This window comes from Cervus canadensis, chromosome 5, assembly GCF_019320065.1.
Source record: "Cervus canadensis isolate Bull #8, Minnesota chromosome 5, ASM1932006v1, whole genome shotgun sequence".
Lineage (NCBI taxonomy): Eukaryota > Metazoa > Chordata > Mammalia > Artiodactyla > Cervidae > Cervus > Cervus canadensis.
Window position 1 is genome coordinate 69,251,543 of NC_057390.1, and position 11,056 is coordinate 69,262,598.

The following is an 11,056-nucleotide window of genomic DNA, read 5'->3' on the forward strand; positions in this document are numbered from 1 at the left end:
CAAGTAATAGGGATAACCCCCAGGGAAGGGTTGGTATCTCATCCCATGGTTGGATAGATGCTTAGGCAGTGGGCTTATTGATCTGAGTGCAGGAGAACAGAACTGGAGATGGGACCTCCCATTACATCTGATTGGATTCTCATTGTTTCTACCTCATAGAGAAGAATTCCCATTTTAAGTACGAGAGGTATCTGACCTGACATTTTCTTGTTCACTTGCATCTGCATTGTAAGCATTATCTTCAATTGTGGTTTCCTTGCAGGAATCTTGTTAAGCCACCTATCCATTTGTGAGAGTTAATTTAGTTACAATTTGGCAAAGTAATCTGTAAAGCCACTTAGCTACGTGCATGTGACCTGGAATATGTCACACTAGATGGCTCTTATCAGGATCCATTCGAGGCAGGCAAACCAAGCTTTCTAGGGAGCATGGAGGTGAATGGACAGAGGAAACAGGAGCTAGTTTGGAAGACCTAGCAGCACAGCCCAGATTCACCTGGACTCTGGCCACTCCTGAAACAAATTTAAATATATATATGAGATTAATCCTGTCAATTGAAAATCTTATTTACAATGCAGATCTCTCAGTGTATTGGTTTACTAAGGCTGCCATCACAAAGTATCACAACTATGGAGATTAGACAGAAATGTGTTGTCTCACTATCTGGAGGCTGGAAGCCTGAGGATCAAGGTGTATGCAAAGTTGGTTGCTTTTGAGAGCGGGGAGGAAGAATCTTTTCCACCCCTCTCTCCTAGCTTCCAGAAGTTTTCTGGCAATATTTGGCATTCCTTGGCTTGTGCCTGTGTCACCCAGATCTTGGCCTTCATCTTTACGTGATGTTCTCCCTGACTAAGTGTCTCTGTGTCCAGATTTCCCATTTTATAAAAACAACATTCATGTTAGGTCTGGGGCCCACCCTAGACCTAATATGCCCTTAACTAACCACATCTGCAATGGCCCTATTTCCAAATGAGGTCACATTCTGAGCTATTTGGGGTTAGAATCTCAACATATAAAATTTGGAGGAGATGCAATTTAATCCATTATGCTGGGTTGTACCTCAGATCTTCTAAAACAGGATCTCTGAGGGCAGGAGTTACAATTCATGTGTTCAAAAGGACCTCGGATAACCAGTATGCTCATTAAGGCTAGAGATCTACACAGTCACGGGAGATGACTCAGAATGTCCTCTCTCCCATCTCAAGTGCATACACCAAATAGAATTAAACCATAGATTTTCATATTGTAGCTGAGTTCAAAAGAAACAAAACAGAAATGTTCATGACGAATGTCTCCAAAGTGGAGACATTAAAACCAGAGAGCAAAGCACTGGCTGAAGCTAGGCCAGCTCCAAAGAGTAATAGACAAGGTCATGGGCCCAGAGAGGCTGAGGCTGGGGCTGGGTTCCAATGAGGGAGCTGTTAGGGTGCGTGTGCTCTGGAACTACTCCTTTTGCAAGAAGCCTGGAGCCTTGAAGAAATACCTTGTCAGTCAAAGGGGACTAGAAAAATCAACTAAAGGTTTGTTTCCACTAATTAAAACTTTGGAAGATGGAGAAACTGCTGTGTGAATTTGCAGAATCAAATAGCTTTCTTAGGTGAGATGCATCTAAGAAAATGGAAATTTGGTTGATGAGCAGGGAGTGATCAGCGGTCAGTCTGGGACACCAGAAGCAAAGCTGGAATCTCATAAGGCCTACCAGCAATAGTGTGAGGTTAGAGGAGACAGAGGCTGGATTTCTGAGCAATTGTGGGCCAAGGAGTCCCACTAGGTGGGGATGGATAAGGGACACAGAGAGCAGGAGGAGGAGAATGCCGAAGATGAATATGTTACTTTTAAATATTTCCAAGATTGTTCTGTGCCTCTAATTCTCCTTAAATCTGCCCATCCCCACAGCATATCCCACCTGTCCATTCCTGGGCGCTGGAGAGAGAACAGCAAGGTGGCCTTCATGAGCTGCCACTGAGCTGGTTGAGAAATGGCTTAGAACCTTGTGGTGCCAGCTCAGAAGAACCCTCTCATGAATGACCCTGGCCAGGCCCACTTTAGAGAAATCAGGGTTTCTAAAATCACATGACGCTTCCTCTTTTGGGACTCAAATTTGAGAACTAGTTGGTTTAAAAATGAAAACTGCTGAGCAAATTATAATATCTTGTAGCAGTTGTATACCAACTTATAATAATATCTTGTAGTAGTTGTATACCAACTTAGAGCTACCATCTGTTGAGTGTTATTTATTGTGCAACTTTAGGGTTTTCCAGGTGGGGCTAGTGGTAAAGAACCTATTGCCAATGTAGGAGATGTAAGAGACATGAGTTCAATCCCTGGGTTAGGAAGATCCCCTGGAGGAGGGTATGGCAACCCACTCCAGTATTCTTGCCTGAAGAATCCCGTGGACAGAGGAGCCTGGAAGGCTACAGTCCATAAAACTGCAAAGAGTTGGACATGACTGAAGCAATTGAGCACACACGCACACGCAACTTTAAACCTGTCCTGTTTAATCCTCACAACAGACCTATTAAGTAGGTCTATTAAGTAGTATTATCCCACCCGATCTTGTGGATGAGAAATCTTAGGCTCTGGAGATTATGCAAAATGGTCACTAGTAAACAATGAAGCCAGGACTGAAACCTGGGTCAGTCTGACTTCTACATCAATAGGTTAATAGTAGTTAAACATGGAGAGTTAATCAGGAACAACATTTATCCCATTTTTAATATTATGGGTGGTATTTTCCAAATTTTACATACAAATTAATAAACATAAAAAAAAAGAATAACAACCAAAAAATGAGCCTTTGGAAAGTACCTGCAGGAGAAGACAACAGAAGACAACAGTGGGGAGAGTGATGTTAAGTGTGGTCCTTCATCCTAGGTACCCTCCATCATGTCCATGATCCTGGCTCATTGACCTAACATCTACTCCAGTATTTAGGTTGTTGCTCTTGCTTTCTTCCCAAACCCAGGACACTGTGCTTCTAATAGATTAATGAGGCCCTGGGAGGCATGAACCTGACACTGACAAGCCTCCTGCCTCTCTCTCCTCCTGCCCACCTACAGGTCAACCCTTTCAGAGACCGAATCTGCAGAGTGTTCTCCCACAACAACGTGTTCTCCTTTGAGGATGTGCTGGGCATGGCATCTGTGTTCAGCGAGCAGGCCTGCCCCAGCCTGAAGATAGAGTACGCCTTCCGCATCTATGGTGGGTGCTGTGGGGATTGAGTGGTAGGACAGGGGCCATAGAGTACCACATCTGGAATCCATCAGCATCAATGCATTGGTCTGATGCTGTTCATTGGGGATTAGTTGAGTATGAGGGTATTATACTTCTCAAGTACTGTAGATCTCTCTCTCTCTCTTTTTTTAATGGTTGAGAAGTCCAGCTCTAATGGATTGATGACTTCCCTTCCATGTCACCAGAGAGAGGCAAATGGAGTCACTGGTGCTGATATTCCATATAGTTAATAGGTTAACAGGTTAATAGTAGTTAAACATGGAGAGTGAATCAGGAACAACATTTATCCCATTTTTAATATTATGGGGGGTATTTTCCAAATTTTACATACAAATTAATAAACACACAAAAAAAGAATACCAACCAACCAACCAACCTGCATGGGCAGGCCAAAAAGAGAAAGAGAGGAGCTATATATATATATATATATGGGCATATACTATATATGGGCATGAAGGGGTTATGCTTGTTCTATAAAAGTTAAGAGATTTAAACACTGGAACTATCTTAGCCACCAAATAGCTGAGAAATCTTAGGCAAAACGGTTTACTTTTTAGAGCCTCCGTTTCCTCATCTTAAAAATGAGCAAGTTGAGAGAGATCATCTCTGAGGTCCCATGACACTTTATGCCTCTGATCTTGTCAGGGAGCCACAAAGCTCTGCTAAAGTTCTGCTCTTCAGCCTCATGAACCCCTAACATATCTGGGGCCCTGGAAATTCTCAAAAGGAACCAAAACGAAAGAAACAAAGCCTTCAAACAGATCATGTGCAAGGCTTCAAACTCATCTTGACAACCCCTGGGGCCAAAGGACTCGAACTTTTAGGCTTGTATAGTTCGTCATCTCTCCTGTCTTCCTTTTCTACCAGCTCCCCCCACCCACTCCCCACATGGCGGACACCATCTAATTCCTGCCTTAGCCAAGTGGACTTGGATAGAATGGAGTGAAGGGGATTTAATCCAGAGGGACCTGTGAACTCTCAGTGTCTCATCTCTCATGTGAAAGGGGCTTAATGATATTTTTGTATTTGATATGTCTTCAGGCTTAGTATCCAGTAAACGCATATGAAATCAAAAGTTTCCCTACAGAGAAAAGCTGAGTAAGCTCCTATCATACTGTCGCTTCTGCGGAAAGCAACTATAAACTCTAAACAAAATGGAAAAATCAGCTACCTCATGGCACTGCATGGCTACGGAAAGCATAGACTTAACCCCTGAAGAAAGGAAATGGTATGAATGGCTCTCCACCCACCTCCCCCAACTTTTAGTTTTGTACTTTTCCAGCCTGAAGGTGAGCTTCAGTAAGTGGCATCATACAGGACTGGTAGAAACCCTGATCTCTTTCTGACTTGAAAAATCAGAGAGTTTAGGACACCTTTCCCCTCAAAAGTGAAAAGAAGGGAGAGTCCATGAAAGAAAGCCAGAAGGAGCCAAATCTCATTCTGACCTATAAACCATATATACCAGGGTGAACTTAAAGCAGCTCAGGTAAGAATGAAAGGACTGAATGGAGAGTTGAGCTGCCATTGCATTTTATTTTATTTTATTTTTTTTTGCCATTGCATTTTAACAAGGTCCCTGAGTGATAGGGATTGCAGCTGAAGTCTAATCAGTTGCCCACTAGAATAGAAAATTCATCACTCTTTGGAAGAATATAACAGAATCCACAGTTTCTACATAAAACATTTATAATGTCTAAGATAAAATTATTCAATATCTTAGTATTTTTTTTCTTTTTTTTTTTTATTCTTAAAAAAATATGGAACGCTTCACGAATTTGCGTGTCATCCTTGCGCAGGGGCCATGCTAATCTTCTCTGTATCGTTCCAATTTTAGTATATGTGCTGCCGAAGCGAGCACTCTTAGTATTTTTTAAACAAAAAAATGATGCATTCCCAAGAATGAGGACTGAGTCTGATATGAGCCAGATGTTGGGATTAGCTGATAAGTACCTTCAAATGATGTAAAAGAAAATGGGCTCCTAATGAATGAAAAGATAGAAATTCTCAGTAGAAAAATAGAAACTATAAGGATCAAATGGAAAATACAGAACTCAAAAATAAAATATCTGAAATAAAAATTCACCAGTTGAGCTTAGCAGGAGAATCAAGATGAAAGAGTCAGTAAACCTGAAGACTGATCAATAGAATATAATCTAATCTGAAGAACAGAGAGGAAAAATATAATGAGAAAAAAGAAACAGATCCTGAAGGACATGTAGGACCATAGGAAGGTCTAACAAATATCCAACTGCCATCTCAGAAGGAGAGGAGAGAATAAACAGGGCAGAAAAGATATCTGAAGAAATAATGGCCCCAAATGTCCTAAATTTGGTGTAAGACACAAATTTATAGTGAACTTCAAGCGGGGTAAGTACAAATGAAATCACAGACCCAAATTCAGTTGGTTTAGTAGTCCATTCAGTATTATTCCTCCTTCCTTACCCCAAGTAGTCCTGGGAGTCCCCAGGGATTTCCAAGCTATCCACAGAATTCTCGCTCACGAGCTGTGATACTTCTGTCGGGCCTTCCTTCCACCACAGAGCACTTGCAGTGCTATCTGTAGCCTCTCCTGCCCCCTGTTAGTACTCCTCTGGATGGGCCAGCTCTTTTGGGTGGAAAATGCTGACCCAGACTAGGTGCTCTTGTCTTACCCGTGCAAGTAACAGGAAGTTACCTGGGTAAAAGGCAACTGAGGAAGAGCAGCAGTGTATTAGTTTTCCACTGCCATGTAATAAGTTACCACAAACTTAATGGCTTTAGATGAAACATACTTATAATCTCACAGTTTCTGTGGGTGAGGAGTCTGGACACAGCTTGGTCGGGTCCTCAACTCAGGGTTTCACAAGATTGCAACCAAGGTTTTGGCTGGGCTGCAGTCTCACCTGAAGAATGATTGACAGGGGATGAACCCACTTACAAGTTCACTCCAGTTGTTGGCAGAATTCATGGACATGTCTGAGCAACCGAACAACACGGAACTTAGAGCCCTGGCCTTTTGTTGGCTACTGCCTGCACACTGCCCTCAGTTTCCAGAGGGTGATCTATGCTCCTAGTACATGGGCCTCCCAACGTGGCCAGTTGCTTCTTCCAAGACAGCTAGGGAGCCTCTTGGGCCAGACTGCTGGCAATATAACATATTATATTATAGACATCTCATCTGTTGCCAAATCCTGCTGCTTAGATGTAAGTCTCCCCACACACTAGATGGATGTGTCAATTAGACAAAAGCATGAACGCCAAGAAGAGCAGATCATGAGGGAAGGAAGGCACTAGTTTGTCCACCATAAGCAGTGTGGAGTCCATGGCAGAAGTTAAGCAGTCTTCCCGAGGGCCTCAAATGCAGCTGGAAAGTGGTCAGGAAACCAGGTAGCTCCTTTCTCCTTTTCTCTCTGTGGCTGCCTAGTCTCTTATCTCTGCTTCTCTCTGTGCACCTTCTCTTTCTGCAGATCTAATTTTTATGCCTCTGTGCCTATGGACCAAAGTTGACTACCCCAGCCTTCACATGACCTATGGGCTTCACTCTGATTGATGGGCCACAAGCATCTCTGTCTCTCATTTCCATTTTCTCAGGAGATGCTTATTGGCTCCACGAAACCAGAGATCCAGCTGCCCTTGGGTTAGGTGACCAAGCTTGTCCAGTCATCCACAGCAAAGAAGAAGCAGAGTCACATAAACAAATGTGGCTTCTGAGGCCAACCACTGGGAGTTGAGATGCTGCCCAGAGATGGTAGTGTAGGCTGGGCAGATGTTCCAAAAGATATCTGTCTCACCTGTCTTTCCATTGTTTCTAGAGCTAAACAAACAAAACCACCAAACCTTCAGGGAACTAGATAAGTTCCCTCAAGACAGGGGAGCTCAAATATCTTCAGCTCAAGAATGGGGAGAAGGTCCTCCCTCCTAAGAGGTCAGACAGGGTCCTCAGGTCACATCAAGAAGGAGACACTCCAGTCCCCTACACAGTCCTTGTATCTTCTCCCCTCTACCCCCTCCAGGGCCCCCTCAAACAGTTTCCTTCCTTTTTGAGCTCCAGTGCAAAAGCAAAAAGCACAGAGCCTTCATGCAAATCAGTGGTGCAAATAGATGCCTAGGGACTCATAAACTCCAAGGCTTCATCAACTAGACTCAGGCAAATCTGAATTCTCTTCGGGCTCAGAAGATTTGCTACCTTACAGAGCTGTCAGCAGAACTGAAGATAGGACATGTGAATCTCTGAGCCTGGTGCCTGGCCCATGACGGCTGCTCTATAAATTGAGGTGGTAGTGGTAGGAATGAAGAAGAGGAGGACTAAAAAGAAGGGAAAGAAAAGGAGAAAGAAAAGAGAAGAGAGGATGATGATGTGATAGCCTCAGAGATCATCCTTAGCCAGTCTGAAGACCTAACTCAATGTTTTAACCCCTCATTACACCAATTGTGGCCTAGATACCAGCAGCAGCATCATTAGCAGAGAGCTTGCTCGAAATGTAGAATCTCAAGCCTCAGTCTCCACTTACTGAATCAGAATCTACCTTTGAACAAGACTCCCAGATGGTTCCTCTGCACCTGAAAGTTTCAGAAGCATGGCTCTAACCCACTGATTTTCCAACGTGGCCAATACTGGAATCGCTGTTGTTCAGTTGCTGAGTCGTGTCCAACTCTCTGTGATCCCACGGACTACAGCATGGACGACATTGGAATTACCTAGGAAGTTTTCAAGACCTACGGTTGCTTGGGCCCCAGTTGCAGAGACTTGATGTGATGGTGTTGGGTATGCCCTGGTTGGTACGCTTTTTGAAAGCTCCCTGATGGATTCTAAAGTGCAGCAGGAAAAAAAAGTGCTGAAGAGTTACTACTGCTCTGACCTACTATATCAGTTAGGACTGCATTCAGTTACTTGTAAGAGCATCCTTGTTTGAAAAAAAAGAAATCCTGGATTCAGGCAGTCCAGAGCTGAGGTAATGGCTCCAGGAGGCAACCAAGGGCCCGGGCTCCTTCAAGCCTCCTAATCTCCCATCTTTAATGGGACTGCCGTTCTCAGAGTCACAAGATGTATTCTGTGCCTACAGGTATCTCCTCATCCCAGTCAGGGAGAAAAAGAGATGGGAGAGGGGATAAGGACAAAATGGGCACTGAAACACACAGATGACATCTACTCTTCTTTAACAAACTTTCTTGGAAGCACCACCCAGAAACCTTTGGCTATAACGTCATTGGCCAGAACTGTTACATAGTCACACATAGCCCCAAGGGGGACTGGAAGGCTGTGTATTTTAAGCTGGACATAAACATGAATTGCAATTCTGTTAAGAAGAAGGAAAGGGTGAATGGCTGTTGGTCAAATCCAGGCAGCCAGCCACACCTACCCAGGACATACCTCCTGGCCTCCAGTCTCTGCTCTGAGGGACCGTCCTGGCCTCCACCTAATCCATCCTCTTCTCTCAGTGTCTCTGGGGAGACTTTCTACCTGTCAGAGACCAGCATCCCAGCACTGCTTTTCTGCTCGGGTCAGCACGGCTCCCACCAGCTGTGAATTACCCTCAGACAGGTGCCAGAGCACCAGTGGCTGATCTTCCCAGGCCTTCCCAGCTTCTGACATGGGGATGCTAGTGGCTGGGAGTGGTGAGGGAGGCAACCTCAGTTCCCGTGGGAATAGTGGTGAAGGCCTGCCTTACCTCACTCACTCAAATGAGCTAATTTTGTGAAAGTACTTTGTAAATTGCGAGGAGTAACATGACAGATCGGGATGATGATGGTCAGAGAGTTTGAGGGACACCTGAAAACTGAGCCCACCAGCTCTCTCCTTTCCCTCCTTGCTGGGAAATAGCAAGAAGAGTCCCCCCGCAAAGTGGCCAAGAGCGCGGGTCATGAGACTTCTGAGGCCACATGGGCTGGCCAGTAGCCCAGAGCTCCCAGCCCCTAGTCCTTTCCCAGGCTGTTCTGCCCTGGCACCCCCAAAGGAAGGGAACTGTCCAGGACCACACTTTATTTCAGCAAATTATTCTGTTTTCAGATGGCTTGGGATCAAAGCCATGTTGCTTTGCCGCAGTCTCTGCATATGGGAGCTGGGCCAGCAGGATACCTGGAAACACTGCAGGGGGTAGGGGGAAGGGTCTCAGGAGAGGCTGCAGGGCTTCTCGCCAGCAGCGCAAGGTCACTGCGGGGCCCCACTCCCTCCAGTTCTGACGCTGGCCCCTCCCAAGCCCCTCTGCCTCTCCCCCGCTGGCTCTGATCCATTGCCCGTGGTGTGTCGCAGCGGAGCCGTGTAGGGAGCGCTTAGATGAACATCATTGGCTTTAGCGTCCAGTCCCCGTGGCTGATTAACATTCAGCCAGGGGAGAGCCACCTGCCTAAGGAGTGAGGTGCTCAACTGGACCTTTATGTCCACACCCTTCCTTGGAAAACAGAGACCAAGGTCTTGGCTCCACCCCCGAAGGGTCCCCATGACACCAGCAAACTCATTCCTCCACTCTGGGCCCAAGTTAGCTCTAGCTGTCATTCTTTAGTGTGGGATATTACACAGTTCCTAAGGTTTGTGTGTTTCATATTCAACTGTCATCATGAGATCTAGAATCGAACCTGCCTTCTGCTGCTGCAACTCCCCACCCTCAGGCCTGCCCAGGTCCCCCTGAGTCTCCGATTCTAGGCCCACCTGGCAGAGTTGGGCTCCTCGGGGCCTCAACAGAGGCTGGTGGGAGCCTGCAGTTTTCAGCCGATGCCCTAGCCCCAGGACTCCCTCCCTCTGAGGCCCCGCCTCCTCTTGGCAGATTTTAACGAGAATGGCTTCATTGACGAGGAGGACTTGCAGAGGATCATCCTCCGGCTGCTCAACAGCGATGACATGTCAGAGGACCTGCTGACCGACCTCACCAGCCATGTGTGTGCCCAGGGCTGTGGGGTGGAAGGGTGGGTCCGGCCATCACCAGAAGCCTCTTGATGGCAGGCAATGAGGGGCTCTGGGGGATGCATACTTGCTAGAAACAACTACCCCCAATTTTCTGTCCTCCCTCCAGGATCATGACTCCCTTCCTGGGTCCCCAGAACAGTAGCCCAAGCCCCCCATCCAAGGGGCCCTCCCACCAACACTGTAGCCGCTGCAGGCAGGTGGGCCAACAGCAGCTCAGCCTCAGATGGACACATCACAACATCCCCTTCCCCACACTATACCAGCACCACACAATGCCCAGATGTCCTCACATGACGCCCTAAAGGACATGAAGACAGCCCTGGGCCCATCTGTCCTAAGACCATGAGAACTCTTTGGTCTGGATGGGAACTGGGAGCAAAGATAAAACCATGAGGGCTCCTGGCTGCCTCCCACCCTGACTGTGCACCTTGCAGAGTGGACCCCCACCTGTGACTGGGCGACAGGAGCGGGTGGGGGTCGTCACCCTGCCCATCACCCCCACACCGTTCTCACTGCCAAGTTTGTGCTGGAGACACCACGAGGACTCTTGCCCATGATGAGATCAGCCCACAAGGTCCCAGACAGCAGTACACATAACCTCATCTCTGCACCTCTGTGTCCTTGTCGGGGTCAGGATGGCGGGGGCGGGGTGGGGGGGAGCGGGGGGTGGGGGGAGCTGGCAGGGAGCGGAGAACCTGCCTCCAGGGGACTCTAGGGATGCTAAGCGCCGGGCAGAGAGCCTGGCTTGTGGTATCACTCAGCATGTGGTCCCTGCTCCCCACCCCTGCACCCCCATCTCACTTTCTGATTCCCTGCATTCTGGCTCCTTCTGCGCCCCTGTCCAGGTCCTGAATGAGTCAGATCTGGACAACGACAATATGCTGTCTTTCTCAGAGTTTGAACACGCGATGGCCAAATCTCCAGATTTCATGAAGTAAGGTG

The 11,056-nt window shown here is 46.7% G+C and overlaps 1 protein-coding gene and 1 non-coding gene across 3 annotated transcripts in view; one reads left to right on the forward strand and one right to left on the reverse strand.

Annotated features, from left to right (window-relative positions):
- The window catches only part of CIB4 (calcium and integrin binding family member 4), a 66,191-nt gene that overhangs the window by 53,577 nt on the left and 1,558 nt on the right, over positions 1–11,056 (forward strand). For both annotated transcript variants that reach the window (XM_043470495.1, XM_043470494.1), the window contains 3 exons: positions 3,060–3,201; positions 9,975–10,084; positions 10,960–11,048. In XM_043470495.1, coding sequence (XP_043326430.1) covers positions 3,135–3,201; positions 9,975–10,084; positions 10,960–11,048 — 266 coding nt within the window. In that variant the 5' untranslated portion in view covers positions 3,060–3,134. The remainder of the gene's footprint in view (positions 1–3,059; positions 3,202–9,974; positions 10,085–10,959; positions 11,049–11,056) is intronic.
- LOC122442833 lies at positions 4,986–5,092 on the reverse strand. The gene has a single exon (XR_006269807.1). It is a non-coding gene; the product is annotated as a U6 spliceosomal RNA (small nuclear RNA).